Below are 17,484 nucleotides of genomic sequence, written 5' to 3' on the forward strand. Positions count from 1 at the left end.
GCTGGCATCCGGACCGGAGGACATCCCGTGGCGTCGACCAAGGAGGACCCCACCGGCCAGAGGAAGACCCAGTGACCGATACAGCGAGGACGGACGACCCATCTGCCGCCGCTGCAATCAACCCGGACATATGGAAAGGTACTGTTCTTTAAACGGGCACAACCTGGGGTAGAGGGCCAACCCCCAGGAAAAAGATCACCAGGCCCATCGAACTGGCGCGACAGATATGTGGGAGGACGTCCAGTCTTGCCTGTGGTACTGGATGGCATTCCCATGAGTGCCCTACTGGACACCGGGTCACAGGTCACCACCATCCCGTACGTGCTCTTCAAGCAGTACTGGAATGACTCGGATATTACCCGCTACCCTGATGACGACTTGAGTATCATCGCCAGCAATGGTCAGCCCGTGCCACAGATCGGATTTAAAGAGGTGACCATCAAAATTGGTAGAGTCGAACTGGCCGCACAGGGACTGATCATTGTAGATATTGACAAACATGAGAGTCACCCAAAAATAACTCTAGGAACTAATGTAATTGAAAATTGTCTTGCAGAGGTGATTTTCCTTTTACAGCAGGTTGCCAAGAATGCCAGCTCCGGCGAGCAGCGGGTGCTCCAGAAAGAGATCCGGGCACTGATGCAACGGCAACAAGTGGAACTCTCCGGCGGTGAGATTGGTAGCGTAAGAATGTGTGACCCTTTTCCTATTGCCATGCCCCCAAAAAGTGAAATGATGATTTGGTGCCGGGCAGCTATTGGTCTGAGAGGAAGAGATTACCAGGCAATGGTAGAACCAGTTTACTCAGACAGTAGGCCCACCATTTTGACAGCACGGGGGGTGGTCAATGTACGCCATGGGAGGGTGCCCATTCGCATAATAAATATCGGGGAGAGGGAAGTGTACCTGCCCCGGTATGCCACGCTAGCCAAATTATATACCACTAATCAAAATTCTATACAATCTGTGGAACCCTTGCCTCCATCTCACCCGGAGGAAGGTAACGGCTCTAAGAAAGACATGGAGGACTGGTGTCAGCAACTACATTTGGGTACTGATTCCACTCCCTCACATCAGAAACAAGGAGTCTATCGGGTGGTTCAAGAGTATGAGAGAGTGTTTAGTAAACACCCGTTAGACTTCGGGCGAGTCAAGGGGGTAGAACACCGCATCCCCACGGGAGATCATCCTCCCATAAAAGAGAGGTATCGACCCGTACCCCCTGCACATTACCAACACGCCAAGGGGATGCTTAGAGACATGAAGGAGGCTGGGGTAATCCGGGATAGCTGTAGCCCCTGGGCAGCCCCACTAGTTTTAGTCAAAAAGAAAGACAACACCATGAGGATGTGTGTAGATTACCGGAAAATCAACCGTATCACACACAAGGATGCGTACCCCTTACCAAGGATAGAGGAGTCATTGGCTGCTTTAAGATCTGCTAACTTCTTCTCTACCTTGGATCTCACTAGCGGGTACTGGCAGGTTCCTGTAGCAGAGGCGGACCGGGAGAAGACCGCATTCACCACCCCGATGGGACTTAGCGAGTTCACCTGCATGCCGTTCGGACTCTGCAACGCCCCAGGAACCTTCCAACGATTAATGGAGTGCTGTCTGGGCCACAGAAACTTCGAGACGGTCCTGTTGTACCTGGACGATGTCATCGTATACTCCAAAACTTATGAGGACCACCTGAAACACCTGGCGGAAGGGTTCGAAGCTCTGGCGAGTTACGGCCTAAAGGTGAAACCCTCCAAGTGTCACCTCCTGAAACCAAAGGTGCAATACCTGGGACACGTGGTGAGCGCTGACGGAGTGGCTCCCGACCCCGATAAGATCACCGCAATCAAAGGATGGCCAAGCCCTTCCAGCGTAAAAGAAGTGCGGCAGTTCCTAGGGTTGGTAGGCTACTACCGAAGGTTTATTCCCGGTTTCACCAAAAAGGCGGCGCCTATGCAGGACCTCCTGATAGGCCAGTCCCGGAAGGCCAAGAACCAGAAGCCGCCCTTCAAATGGGAAGAGCTAGAGGAAGAGTCCTTCCGCCAGCTGAAGATGGCCCTCACGGGGGATGAAATCTTGGCGTATCCGGACTATAGCCAGCCCTTCATCCTCTACACCGACGCCAGTAACGTCGGGCTAGGAGCCGTACTGTCCCAGATTCAGCAGGGGAAAGAGCGAGTAATCGCCTATGCCAGCCGAAAACTGCGACCCACCGAAAGGAATCCCGAGAATTATAGCTCATTTAAGCTAGAGTTCCTGGCCGTGGTATGGGCAGTCACCGAGCGCTTTAAGCATTACCTCGCTTCTTCCCGGTTCACCGTATACACGGATAACAACCCGCTGACACACCTGGACACGGCAAGACTCGGTGCCCTGGAGCAGAGGTGGATGGCCCGTCTGTCCAACTACGAGTTCACAATTAAATACCGGGCAGGGCGCTCCAATACCAACGCGGACGCCCTGTCCAGGATGCCCAACCTGCCGGACGGAGGAGAAGATCCGGAGGGACTGGAAGAAGTTGAACTCCCTGCGTTCCACCGTCATGGGACTATCCAGTATTCCCACCGGGTAAGGAGTAAGCAGGCTGCTACGTTGAACCCCTTACCTCACTACAACTGGGCGGAAACGCAAGACAGCGACCCTGCCGTCCGACTGGTGAAGGAGATGCTGACTCGCCCGGAGGCTAGCCTGGAATCAGACGCTCCAGAGGAAGCCAAACAACTATGGGCAGAGAAGAGTCGACTGTTCCTTTACAAGGGGAAGTTGTGCCGCAGAATGGTTAACTCCAGGACGCATGAACTACTCTGGCAAGTAGTGGTGCCACGAAGAGACGCAGCCATGGTGATGGAGGCATACCACGACGGAGCTGGACACTTCGGGTGGAAAAAGCTGGAGTTCCTGCTGCGCGAGCGGTTCCACTGGGTAGGCATGAGGGGAACCATCGAGAAGTGGTGCAGAGACTGTGGCCCGTGCAATCTGAGAAGGAAGGACCGGGCCAGCCAGAAGACTCCCCTGCAGTCCATCGTCACCCGGCAACCGTTGGAACTGGTAGCCTTGGATCATGTAAAACTGACCCCCAGCAGAAGTGGCTACGTCTACGCGTTAACCATCGTGGATCATTACTCCCGGTTTCTGGTTGTCGTCCCCGTCAAGGACTTAACGGCTCGAACAGCAGCTAGAGCCTTCCAGCAGCACTTTTGCCGTCCACACGGGTACCCGGACCAAGTGTTGACGGACCAGGGACCTGCCTTTGAAGCGGAGGTCTTCCAGGAATTCTGCAATCTGTATGGCTGCCGGAAGATAAGGACGACACCCTACCATCCGCAAACTAATGGACTTTGTGAGAAAATGAACCAGGTGGTAATGGATCTTCTAAAAACGTTGCCCCTGGAAGAACGCAGTCTGTGGCCTGAGAAGTTGCCCGATCTGGTGGACCTATACAACCACATCCCGGTAGGTTCCACCAACTGTACCCCGGCTTACCTAATGAGGGCAAGACCTGGTAAGTTACCTGTTGACCTGGAAATGGGAGTCCTGACGCCCGAGGACACTTCACCAGAAACAGACTGGGACACAGAGAGGCAGCAGCAGTACCGGAAAGTACAGGAGAGCGTGGAGCGAAGTCTCTGTCAGGCTAGGGAAAGACAAGAGAAGACTTACAACCAGTATGCTCCCGCTGTTCCCCTGGTACCCGGAGAGCAGGTCTTGAAGAGGAAGAGACGGCTCCACAAGTTGGACGACCAGTGGGAGAAGGACCCGTACACCGTACTGCCCTCAAGCCACGAGAACCCGAAGGTCTGTACCATCAGTAAAGACGGAGGGGAAACCACAGCCATTGTATCCTGGGACCACCTGAAGAAGTGCCCCGAACAACTGAGGAACCCTGAGGAGGAACAGGAAGACCATCGACCCGTGGAAGAAAGGGAAGATATGGTTAGTACCGTGCTCGGGGACTTCCCTCGGTCTTGGACTCAAGTCAATGGTGCAGTTGTGGTACCCGTACTCACCTTCCTCCAACCATCATCCCAAGAACCTACGGAGCAACGGGTAGAGCTGGAAGAGCAGCCGGTCCAGGAGGCAGAAGACTCCACCCAAGCGGAACAGGAGAATCCACCCTCTGCTTATAGTGAGCCTGCCGTACCCCTAGTGAGACAAAGAGCCGGTAGACAGCTGCCCAGTTTACCCTTGACAGCTCCTACACCCTGTAGTTCAGGGCCAGACAGTCAGCTCCGTAGGTCCACTAGGGCCACTAGAGGCCAGTTACCCGCACGTTGGAGGATCTAAATGTTTAAGTTGTTTTACAATGTTTACCTGTTTATTGTTGCTTGTGTGTAATTTTGTGTTTCTAGTTGTTTTTAGGAGTCTTCGGTGGATTTACCGGGAATCCTTTGTATATAGTTGGAGCGTAACCCAGGATGGACTAGAGACTGTTAAGGACTCGGGGTAGGACAGACCCCTACCTGGTTACGTCTCCCTGTGTTGGTGAAATGGACACCTTTGCTTTTCTTCAAAGACTGCACCCGGTTGCGGACATCCGTGACCATCTTATTGTGTTTCCTTATTGTATTTTATTGTTCTTTGATATACCTTGTTATATTTTTCTAAAAAGTGTTTAGTCCCGGAGTACTAAATTTCACTAGGGGGGAGTGTGACACCCCAGGGGTCTGGTTGTCACAGTGATAGAGATATTACGTCTGAGAGCAGGTGGGAGGTCCTTTGGTCAGGGATCCTGTGCATGCCACACCTCCTGCCCAGCCTTGGGAGGGGAAGAACTTCCCCTGTATAAACCCGGGGCTGAGGCAGGGTTAGTGAGTCCAGGAAGAGTAGAGACAAGAGCAGCATAGGAAGCAGCAGAGTCACAAGGAGTCAGGGGCTGGCAGCTAAAGAGCTCGCCCTGACTAAGAAGATTCTTTACCGGACCCGGAGTCCGAGGCTGTGGGGACTAACTTCTACCCAGCAGCAGAATCCGTCAGGCAGGGGATTTCAGGTCCCCTGGCCCAGAAGCCCGAAGGCCCGGTCACACGCGTGGGACCAGCACCGCCATCGTGGAGCGGAAGCCATTAGAAGGCCCCGAGTCACCGGCCATACGGGTGAGCACCACATGGTACACTCAGGGACGTGGGCTACTTACATCAGCTTCTAGCAAGGTAGCCAGAAGAGTACAGTCAGCTTGGGAGGCCTACAACTACGCCTGGCCAGGGGAGATCCCATCTGCTCAAGGACTGACCAGGCCCCGTTCGCTAGCAAGTACTCCGGGAGGGTCTATCGTTGTTACCAGTAAAGACCCTGAACGCTACCATACCGTCTCTGAGTGGTTCCTGCTACCCCCATCATCCACGTCGGCTGCCCTGAGGCCATACCCCTCCCGTTGGGGGTTATACTATCATGCTGCACCATCCTTCCACCGGCCTCAGCGGTCTGCCCTGCAGCAGCAGCCCCCTGGCTGCATTCAACGGGTGGCGTAGTCATCAACCATTTTCTACCGCTAACAGACTGCCGTCCAGTTTGACTCCCTGGGCACGGACCGGGTCACCGCCACGAGACTACAACCCTAAACAGATCCGGCTCCGGGTAAGCTCCCGCGTGCGCAACGCAGCGCGACACAGGCCCAGGGGCGCGTCAGTAACGTCACATCAACAGTGCACGTGACTTTTGCAGCCAATCACTGAGCTCAGTGGCCATGCCGTTTTAGTCAGCACAAGTTGCTGAGCCAGGTGATTGGCTGCAGTAGTCACATGCACTGTTGACATAACATCACTGCTGCAGCCCATCAACAAAGACCAGTACAGTGTCAGACATGAAGCACAGCACCCAGGGAGGGTGAGTATTTCTGTGATTGCTTGTTTAATGGTATGCAACCCTATGGACCAGTAACATTAAAAGAAATCTGACACCAGGTTTTTGCTACATCTTCTGAGAGCAGCATAATGTGCAGACAGAGACCCTGATTCCAGCGATGTATCACTTAGTTTACTGGCTGCATCAGTTGTGATACAGAGTTTTTAGATGTAGCATGTAGCAGAGCTCAGAAAGCTGCCACTGCCCACACCACAGCTTTCCGTGTATATTGCTTATTGACAGTGAGCTGCTTATCAAAGGAGGAGTCATGGTCAGACCAGGGCTCACATGAGCTGTAGTCCAGGCAGTGATAAAATCCTGATGATAAAACATTCATTGTATTTAAACAACACCACACAGCCTAATAAGTGACACATCCCTGAAACCAGTGTTTCAGCCCCTATATCATGATGTCCTCAGATTACATAGCAAAAACCTGCTGACAGATTCCCTTTAAGTAACAATATTAATGTTTCATTTCTTATAACACTGTCACACACAGTGTAGGAAAGACAAAGTGCGACACAAAGGGATGAAGGGAAGGAAACCCAGCCACTAGGGAAAGGGGGAAGTGGAGACCTCCTAGGCTGATCTGCAATCACCCTGTCTACCCCTACTGTCCCTATATTGGTTCCTCACCAATCGCTGCTCAGGAACCTTTCCCTGTATTTCCTTAGCGCTTGGCCCTCGATAGGGAAGGGGGGAGGTGAGCGCTAGTCGATAGCCATTGACAACTAAAGACAGCAAGGGGAGACAGACACAGGGGAAGTAGCTTAGCTTGAGTTGACTCCAGCGAGATGGCACACACGTCCTCTTAGCACCAGAGAGGAAGTATAACTGCACTTGCTCCAAGCCTTCACAACGGGTCATGTGAATATCACCGGCACCGCCCTCTAGCAGCAGCCAGTATTTAAACACCCAGCCTGGGTGTCAATTAGCCGGAGGGAGGTAGTCGCTGTGTCCTAGAGTGAGACAGCTAAGAAGTTGTCTATAATGCCAAACTAAGAGATCTTCTGCAACCAACTGCAGGGCGACTGTCTGTCACTTGTGACACACCCGTGACAAACACTGTGGTAACTTGTTGTTTTGCTATTAGTTATGGTAATGTATGAATATATTGAAAATGGAGTGCTACTCTTGCTCTTGTCAGTGGGGTGTTTCCCTATCAGTGGGGTGTCTAATTAAACTGACATGTTCCAATCATTGGTGACAGTGTCAGACTGTGTAGGTTTCACAATATTGACAATTGGCAATGGTGACAGTTGTGAATACATTCAAACATTTCCAAAAGGAATTACAGAGGAACACTCAATGTGGATTTCTAAGAAAAGATGGTCCAACATTATTATTTCATGTGAAATAAAATAATTTATTAAAAGAGATGTCAGGACTCAGGAGCTGACAACTAATTATATATATCTGTAGAGTCAGCTGTCCTGTATATGACTCGCCCCCTGGGCCGTGGGGTACTCAAGACCGGGTCTCTAGGTTGCGCGGTGCTGATGGGGGTAGTAGTGGCAACCCGGTCCCGTGCTCAGGGTGTCAAGCTAAAATGGTGGCAGTCTCTTTATATATATATTCATGTGAAAGTCCGACTACGCCACCCATGGATTGTGGTCAGGGATAACCGCCGCTGCAGGACAGACCGCTGGGACTGGTGTTGGTGAGCAGCACAGGATTGGTATAACTCCCCAGGGCAGTGTAGGTGGATGTTGGGGGTGATAGTTCTGGCCGCGACGGTCAGAATGCAGAGTCCGCTTAAACAGTTCAGGGTCTTTATTATAACAGGTGGTAATGACCCAACAACAGTACCGGCTAGAAGGGGCCTGGACGTCTGAGAACACTCGGGAAGCCCCTCTGGTCAGGGTGAGGGTGTAGGCCTACCGTGCTCTCTATGCTCTTTCTGACTATTCCCCTCTTAGTGGTAAAATAGCCCACGTCCCTGAGCGTGCCGTGTATTCTCACCCGTATGGCTTGCAACTTGGGCTCCTTTTACCTCTGGCCTCTCTTGGCTTTGCTTGTCCCTTTTGCTGTGGCGGAGTCTCCGGGCTTTTTAGGCCAGAGGACATGAAATCCCTTGCGGATTGGTTCTCTGCTGCTGGACTTAGAGTCTTTACAGCCTCGGACCCCAATGTCCGGTAGGTAATTCTCCCTTTCTGCCAGGACAGGCTCTCAGCGCCGTACGTCCCTGGCTAGCAGTTCCTCCACTGCCTCACGACCTCCTCAGCCTGCTGCTGACCCTTACTCTCTGGGCCTAGACTCCGTCACGGTCTCAGGTCTCCCAGGTCTCACTAACCCTGCCCCCAGTTCCAGCTTTTATAGGGCAGCCTGCTCCCCCTACTGGCCTGGGACAGGAGGTGCTGCAAACTAATTGTCCCTAACCAGGGAACCTCCCTCCTGCTCTCAGACACAGCCTTTACTATTTGTGGCATCCAGGCCTGGGGTGACACATTCCCCCCCTAGTAAAAGTTTAGTACTCTGGGACTAAGCCTTTTTGGACAAAAACAAACAGGGTAAATACACACAACCATAAAACATCAGCAAATACCAGCACAATTTGAGTTTTTAAGGTCACAGTGTGGTCTGTGACCGGGTGTCCATATCACCAACAAAAGGGAGCTTAAACCGGTTGGGGGACTGTCCTAGCCCCAAGTCCTTGACAGTCTTTGGTGGACAGTCTTTATTCATTCCTCGGTTAAGCTCCAAACAAACCTTACAAAGAGTCCCGGTTATTTAATGTCCATAACCTGTTAGTCCGTTTGGTTAACTGAAAGAAGCTGAAAAACATAATCACTGGTCATGCAGTTAATTTTTCAAACATTTGCAACTATTTATAAGGGTTATTTACAGTTCTTTACACACCCTATATTTTCCAGCGAGCGGGTATCGGCCCCCTAGTACTCCTGGTTGACCTACGTAACATACTGTCTGGTGGTGGTCTAACCTGGTTTTCCCCACTAGCATTCAGGGTACAGCTACTAGCTAGGTTTACAGGCAGTGCAGGCAGCTGTCTGTGGGTCCTTTGGCTTACCGCAGGCATGGCAGGCTCACTCTCAGCAGAGGGTTGACTCTCCCGGGCTGCTGGCATGGGTTCTTCTGCCTCCGGGGCTGCTTGTTCCTCTGATTCTTCCTGCTCTCCTGTAGGTTCCTGCTGGGTTGGTTGAAGGAAGTGTAGGACGGGTACCACAATTGCATAGTTTATCCGAGTCCAGGACCGGGGAAACTCTCCGAGAACGGTGCTGACCGTTTCTTCCTTGTCCACTGCGGGCTCAAGGTCATCTTGATCTTCACTTGCACTCTGTAGTTGCTCAGGGCACCGTTTTAGGTGGTCTCTGGAGACAGTGTTCGTGGTCTCTCCTCCATCCTTGCTTATTACACAGACCTTCAAGTTGTCGTGGTTGGACGGCAGTACTGTGTACGGGTCTCTCTCCCACTGGTCATCTAGCTTGTGAAGCCTTCTCTTCCGCTTCAGGACCTGCTCGCCAGGTTCCAGGGGACCAGCAGGGGCGTGTTGGTTGAAGAGCCTCTCTTGCTTTTCTCTTGCTTGAGCCAGGCTCCTCTCCACGCTCTCCTGTACCTTTTTGTACTGTAGCCGCCGTTCTGTATCCCAGTCCGCATCTGGGGAGGTGTCCTCGGGTGTCAGGACTCCCATCTCCAGGTCCATAGGCAGCTTACCTGGTCTTGCTCGCATCAGGTAAGCTGGGGTGCAGTTGGTAGCATTCACCGGGATATGATTGTGTAAGTCTATCAGGTCCGGCAGTTTTTCCGGCCACAGGCTGCATTCCTCCAGGGGCAACGACTTGAGGAGATCAATGACTATCTGATTCATTTTCTCACACATCCCGTTGGTTTGCGGGTGGTAAGGCGTTGTCCGAATCTTCTTACAACCGTAGAGGTTGCAGAACTCCTGGAAGACTTCAGCCTCGAACGCTGGACCTTGGTCTGTTAGTACCTGTTCCGGATACCCGTGTGGGCGGCAGAAGTGCTGCTGGAAGGCTCTGGCCGCCGTTTGGGCTGTCAAGTGTTTAACCGGGACCACCACCAGGAACCGGGAATAGTGATCCACTATTGTCAGGGCATAGATGTAGCCCGACCGGCTTGGAGCCAATTTCACATGATCCAGAGCTACCAGCTCAAGAGGCTGCCTGGTGACGGTGGGCCTCAAGGGTGTCTTCTGGCTGGTACGGTCCTTCCTTCTTAGGTTACATGAGCCACAGTCCCTGCACCACTTCTCTATGGCCCCTCTCATACCTATCCAGAAGAACCGTTCTCTCAGTAGGAACTCTAGTTTCTTCCAACCGAAGAGTCCCGCTCTGTCATGGTAGGCCTCCAGAACCAAAGCCGCATCTCGTCTTGGGACCACTACTTGCCAGGTCAGCTCGTGCGTCCGGTGGTTGACAAGTCTTCTGCACAGCTTACCTTCGTAGAGGAATAGTCTGCTCTTCTCCTTCCACAGCTGCTTAGCTTCCTCTGGAGCATCCGGATCAGGGCGAGCGTCTGCCTGGGTCAGCATCTCTTTCACCAGTCTGACTGCAGGGTCACTATCCTGCGTTTCAGCCCAGCCGTGATAAGGTAAGGGGTTGAACATGACGGTGGTTATGTTCTTGTCTCTTACGCTGTGGGAATATTGGGTGGCCCCATACCAGTGAAACGCAGGGAGCTCCACCTCCTCCAGCTCTTCTGGATCTTCTCCTCCATCGGGTAAGTGAGGCATTCTGGATAGGGTGTCTGCATTAGCATTGGTTCGGCCCGCTCGGTATTTGATCGTGAAATCATAATTTGACAGCCGGGCCATCCACCGCTGCTCTAGGGCACCAAGTCTAGCATTGTCCAGATGTGTCAACGGGTTGTTGTCCGTATACACCGTGAATTTTGCAGAGGCCAGGTAATGTTTAAACCGTTCTGTTACGGCCTACACCACTGCCAAGAACTCTAGCTTGAAGGAGCTGTAATTCTCCGGGTTTCTTTCGGTGGGCCTCAGCTTCCAGCTGTCATACGCTATCACTCGTTCCCTGCCCTTTTGATTTTGGGATAGTACGGCTCCTAGCCCCACATTACTGGCGTCGGTGTGGAGGATAAAAGGCTGGCCATAATCAGAGTAGGCCAGAATTTCATCCCCCGTGAGGGCCATCTTCAGTTGGCGGAAAGAATCCTCTTCCAACTTATCCCACTTGAAGGGTGGTTTGTTACTTCTAGTTTTGGACTGACCCATCAGGAGGTCCTGCATTGGGGCTGCCATCTTAGTGAATCCGGGGATGAACCTCCGGTAGTAGCCTACCAACCCGAGGAATTGCCTCACTTCTTTGATGTTAGAGGGGCTTGGCCAGCTCTTGATTACTGTAACCTTGTCGGGGTCAGGGGCTACTCCCTCTGCACTCACCACGTGTCCTAGGTACTGTACCTTCGGTTTCAACAGGTGACACTTTGAGGGCTTCACCTTCAGGCCAAAACCTGCCAGGGCTTCGAACACCTTTGCCAGGTGTTTCAGATGGTCCTCGTAGGTCTTTGAATATACAATCACGTCGTCCAGGTAAAGTAGGACCGTCTCAAAGTTTCGGTGCCCTAGACAGCATTCCATCAGCCTCTGGAAGGTCCCGGGTGCGTTGCAGAGCCCGAATGGCATACAGTTGAATTCACTTAATCCCATCGGGGTGGTGAAGGCGGTCTTCTCCTTGTCAGCTTCTGCCACAGGAACCTGCCAGTACCCGCTAGTAAGGTCCAAAGTAGAGAAGAAATTAGCTGATTTTAGTGCGGCCAAAGACTCCTCTATTCTAGGCAACGGGTATGCGTCTTTATGGGTGATACGATTGACTTGTCTATAGTCCACGCACATTCTCATAGTACCGTCTTTCTTTTTTACCAGAACCAAGGGGGCTTCTTTCATTTCTCTCAGCATGCCCTTTGTGTTCTGATAGTGTGCGGGGGGTACAGGTCTGTATCTTTCTTTTATTGGTGGCTGGCTCCCCGTGGGGATGTGGTGTTCTACCCCTTTCACTCTGCCGAAGTTCAGCGGGTGCTTACTAAAGATTCTCTCGTACTCCTGAACCACCCGGTAGACTCCTTGTTTTTGGTGCAAGGGAGTGGAGTCAGCACCCACATGGAATTTCTGGCACCAGTCCTCCTTGTGTTTCTGGGAGCCATTATCCTCCACTGGGGGAGATGGAGGCAAGGGCTCCACGACCCTGAGAGCATTGTATTCGACAGCAAACAATTTGGCTACTGTAGCGTACCGGGGCAAGAGTACTTCCCTTTCCCCAATGTTTAAGATCCGGATGGGCACCCTTCCATGGCGGACATCAACCACCCCCCGGGCTGTCAAAATGGTGGGCCTGCTGTCTGAGTACACGGGTTCTATCATGGCTTGGTAGTCTCTTCCTCTTAACCCGATTGCAGTCCGACACCAGATCGTCATTTCACTTTTGGGAGGCATGGCAATGGCGAAAGGGTCGCTCATCCTCACGCTACCGATCTCACCACCAGACAGTTCTACTTGTTGCTGTCTCATCAGGGCTCTTATCTCTTTCTGGAGGACCATCTGTTGGCTGGAGCTAGCATTCATCGCCATCTGCTACAAAATTACAATTATTTCTGAAAGACAATTTTCAATCACGTTAGTACCCAAGGTTATTTTAGGGTGACTTTCTCGACGGTCAATGTCCACAATAATCACTCCCTGTGCCGGCAGTTCAACTTTACCAATCTTAATGGTCATCTCTCTGAACCCCACCTGCGGCACGGGTTGGCCATTGCTGGCGATGATGCTCAAGTCATCGTCTGGATAACGGGTTATATCAGTGTCACTCCAGTACTGCTTGACAAGTACATAGGGGATGGTAGTCACTTGGGACCCGGTGTCCAGCAGTGCACTCATGGGGATACCGTCCAGCACTACGGGTAAAACCAGGCGTCCCCTCACGTACTTATCGGGCCAATTAGACGGGCCTGGTGACCTTATGCCTGGGGGCTGGCCCTCCGCCCCAGGTCGGACCCGTTTAAAGTACAGTACCTGGCTATGTGTCCGGGCTGGTTGCCACTGCGGCAAATCGGCTGTCCATCCTCAGCGTAGCGGTCTGTGGGCCTCCCTCTGAATGACGGGATCCTCCTCCGTCGACGCCACGGGACATCCTCCGGACTGGAAGCCAGCTTGATTGGTCCTGACGGGTCCATCTGTAACGACTGTACGGTCCTGGTCAATGCAGCAACACTCTTTGTTAGTTCTTGGACCTGATGGTGCAGGTTTGCAGGCGGGGAAGGGTTTAGGGCCTGCGCATCAGCCCCCACAAGGTCTGCAGGGTAGGGCGCCGCCTCCTGGTGGTACATAATGGCAGGATGCCGGGAAGCTACAGCGCCACCTGGTGTGGGTTCTCGGAGCACCCGGATGGCCCTCTCTTTAAACTGTGCAAAAGATAAATCGGGGTTCTGTAGGGCCATGAGGCGCAGCTGGGTTCTGTGGGCGCTGGACAGCAGACCTTCTATGAACTGGTCAGTCAATAGCTTATCTGTATCCTGCACGCTGCCAGGGTCAGCTTGTTTGATTTCTCCCAAGGCTTCCTGTAAATTTGGGGCATAATCTCTGATGCTGTCCTGTGTCCGCTGCTTACATCCGTAGAACCGCATTTTAATTTCAGCTGAGGTGCGGGTGTCAAAGGTACCCCGCAGCCGGGTCAAAATGTCATTTACAGTCCTTTACTCCTCAGCTGGCCATGATTTTACCTCCCGCTGGGCACCAGTTAACTGCCCTGTCAGTATGCTGATTTTCTGTTCTTCTTTTAGGGGATATACTTTAAATAAACTGTGCAGTCTTTCCTTAAAGTCACTTAATGTATGGGATTCCCCTGAGTACTGGGGCAGCCAGGTCGCTCCGGGGATATAGGGCATGGAAAATGGCATCACCGCTGCTGCAGCCAAGTTGGTGGTAGTGGGCCCCTCCGCTTCCGACATCTTCCTCCCCCCTAGTTAACCGTGGCCTACCTTCCGTTGATCCTCTTCCGTAGGCCACGGTTCCGCTAGCACTCCTCTGGGCGAGGACCTTGCGTCGCGTCCTGGTGACGTCAGCGTCGCTCTCTCTCCTTCCAGGACCTTGCCTAGCGTCCGGACGTAGGGCGTGGCTTCAGGTCTCGCGCGGTTTTGGTGTCCACGCCCCTCTTCTTCCCGCGCCGTCCCGAAGATGGCGCCTTTTGGCAGGAAACGGCCCCGAATGGCGAGAAACTTCACCCAGGTAAATATAAAGTCTTTTCAGGCACGCAATACCCGTTTGTGGCGGGTTGGTCACGATCCTGCCGACTACGCCAAAAAGCTGACTCACCCCCTGGGCCGTGGGGTACTCAAGACCGGGTCTCTAGGTTGCGCGGTGCTGATGGGGGTAGTAGTGGCAACCCGGTCCCGTGCTCAGGGTGTCAAGCTAAAATGGTGGCAGTCTCTTTATATATATATATATATATATATATATATATATATTCATGTAAAAGTCCGACTACGCCACCCGTGGATTGCGGTCAGGGATAACCGCCGCTGCAGGACAGACCGCTGGGACTGGTGTTGGTGGACAGCACAGGAATGGTATAACTCCCCACGAGAGGAGTGTAGCCCCAGGGCAGTGTAGGTGGATGTTGGGGGTGATAGTTCCGGCCGCGACGGTCAGAATGCAGAGTCCGCTTAAACAGTTCAGGGTCTTTATTATAACAGGTGGTAATGACCCAACAACAGTACCGGCTAGAAGGGGCCTGGACGTCTGAGAACACTCAGGAAGCACCTCTGGTCAGGGTGAGGGTGTAGGCCTACCGTGCTCTCTATGCTCTTTCTGACTATTCCCCTCTTAGTGGTAAAATAGCCCACGTCCCTGAGCGTGCCGTGTATTCTCACCCGTATGGCTTGCAACTTGGGCTCCTTTTACCTCTGGCCTCTCTTGGCTTTGCTGGTCCCTTCTGTTGTGGCAGAGCCTCCGGGATTTTTAGGCCAAAGGACATGAAATCCCTCGCGGATTGGTTCTCTGCTGCTGGACTTAGAGTCTTTACAGCCTCGGACCCCAATGTCCGGTAGGTAATTCTCCCTTTCTGCCAGGACAGGCTCTCAGCGCCGTACGTCCCTGGCTAGCAGTTCCTCCACTGCCTCACGACCTCCTCAGCCTGCTGCTGACCCTTACTCTCTGGGCCTAGACTCCGTCACGGTCTCAGGTCTCCCAGGTCTCACTAACCCTGCCCCCAGTTCCAACTTTTATAGGGCAGCCTGCTCCCCCTACTGGCCTGGGACAGGAGGTGCTGCATGCTAATTGTCCCTAACCAGGGAACCTCCCTCCTGCTCTCAGACACAGCCTTTATTATTTGTGGCATCCAGGCCTGGGGTGACACATATACTCTAGTAATATTTTGGAGAGACACCCCCAGGCTATAATACATTTTACATTATTATGAATATAGTTGCTGTAGTAACTCAGATCACCAAGTAATGCATTGTGGTATTTTCACAGAGTCAAGTCTCTGAGGCATCAAAAGAAAATAACGTGCGTGGCATGGAGATGGTATGCTAAGAACTAATGGACTCTATATTATGGATCATAGTTCTATGGAACTAATGTTCCCTTTCCCTTTCTCTATACCAAAATGTATTACACCATCAAGTACCATCTTATTCACTCTTGTCTGGACTATTGCAACTCTCTTCTAATCGGTCTCCCTCTAACAGAACTATCTCCTCTCCAATCCATTCTGAATGCAGCAGCCAGGGTCGTATTTCTATCAGGCCGCTTCACCGACACCTCTACCCTGTGCCAGTCATTGCACTGGTTACCCATTCACCACAGAATACAATACAAACTCATTGCTCTCACCCACAAAGCTCTCCACAGTTCTAGTCTGCCCTATATCTCATCCCTCATTTCTTTCTATCGCCCTACACAAGCCCTCCGTTCTGCAACTGATCTAAGACTAACATCCTCCATCTCCAAGATTTGCTGTGCTGTGCCAGTTTTCTGGAATGCACTACCCCAAACGATCCAACCAATATCTAGCTTTAAAAACACATCTGTTTAGACAAGTCTATCATGTCAACTTACTAACCTAACTCTCCCCTGTTCCCTGTGCCCCTGCATATTCATCTGTCTCCACATCCTCCATGCACCAAATACCACACGGTAACTGCACTCAGACAGATCCTGGCTGATGACCATGTTCTACCTATTCTGTCCCCCTATTTCCATATAGATTGTAAGCTTACGAGCAGGGTCCTCACTCCTCCTGTAACTGTTTAAATGTGATACATTGTACTGTCTTTATTGTCTGTACATGACCCTAATTAATTGTAAAGTGCTGTGGAATATGTTGGCGCTATATAAATAAAAATGATTATTATTATTATCAAGTGCACAGAGCCCCATATGAAAAAATGGACATCACAGGGCACCCCCTTCCAGCTAGCACCATGATGATGAGGATAGCCAAGCAGTATTGGATTTGGACAACCAAACGCCATGATTTTGAGTGCCCATCCACCATCTATACCAGCTTTTACTTGTACTGTAATCATCATTATTACCAAAGTACATAAAGGACCTATCATCAATAAGGTATATTGGGTTATTTGTGACTCACCCCATAAAAAATAGGCCCTAGTGAGAAGTGATTGTCTTCAGAGTCCCCCCCCAAATCAGGTTGTCTTCAACTACTTTTGGGACCCTTGATTGTGTCATAGCCTGGGCCACCAGAGGATCCTCTGGTACTCGGCATCTGAAAGAAGAACGTGAATAGATCTACTTTAAAAAACTGAAATGAGGTCTGGAACCAAGATTGGGAAGAGGATGATGGCCTCCCACTCCATCCAGGCTGTCTGTGTCCTGAACTGTCTAATTAGGTTCATTAGGAGCAAGCTGAGATATCTACTTAAAGGGGATCTGATGCCACATCAAAAGTGGTCAGTTTTTGCTTTTATTCTATTCCCGCTTTTATTTTTGGTTTTAATCCTACATACAGTTCTGAACATATGGACAATTTTATTTAAGGGGGCGGGCCTCATAGGCTAATAATGCAAAGAAGCCTAAAGACACCCCCCAAAGAATCCAGTGAGCCAAGCCTCTTGGTAAAGACCATAAAAATTAGCCCCAAATAAAAAGGCAGCATATCGCTAGAACCGAATGGCGGATTTACAAAAAAAGAAAAAAACAGAAGAGAACAGCGGGAATAAAATAAGAAGGTTGTCCTAATTATCTATATTTTCACAAGTGCTTTAGGGACGTGATTTTGTGGCAGTAATACATTGGTATTACACGTTCAGCACCGATCTCCTCCTTTGTGAAGAGCCGCCCTCGCAGACGGCACAGATTTCCTTGCCTGTGACAATCAGGAGCCTATGAAAATAAACCTTGTATATGGGAAAGCTTTCCTATCGGAGGAGGCTGATGGGATTTTATTTGATTCTGTGGTGTGAATTATTTTGCCGTGTGATAAAATAAAACCGGATGGGGCCATCCTTTGTATGGGAACGAAATTCTTTGTGTGCCAACCATTTAGTTTTCACTTGTAGAATGTTCTAATAAATAAATTATAGCTATTGTGAAAATTACAATCAAGGCTACAATCCGGGTCAGACTGGGGCAAAAAAGCAGCCCTGCCACATAAAACCCACCAGCCCACATACTATAACACTCCCCACCAC

The 17,484-nt window shown here is 51.3% G+C and overlaps 1 protein-coding gene across 1 annotated transcript in view; it reads left to right on the plus strand.

The window, feature by feature from the left end:
* Positions 1–16,610, plus strand: part of LOC141167327 (adhesion G protein-coupled receptor E1-like) — a 129,745-nt gene extending 113,135 nt beyond the window's left edge. Inside the window, exon 16 of the mRNA XM_073654749.1 lies at positions 15,305–16,610. Coding sequence (XP_073510850.1) covers positions 15,305–15,364 — 60 coding nt within the window. The 3' untranslated portion in view covers positions 15,365–16,610. The remainder of the gene's footprint in view (positions 1–15,304) is intronic.
* The last annotated feature ends 874 nt before the right edge of the window (positions 16,611–17,484 follow it).

The sequence above is a fragment of the Phyllobates terribilis genome, unplaced genomic scaffold (genome assembly GCF_046119375.1).
Source record: "Phyllobates terribilis strain yellow unplaced genomic scaffold, ASM4611937v1 Scaffold_11__3_contigs__length_659146591, whole genome shotgun sequence".
NCBI classification, from domain to species: domain Eukaryota; kingdom Metazoa; phylum Chordata; class Amphibia; order Anura; family Dendrobatidae; genus Phyllobates; species Phyllobates terribilis.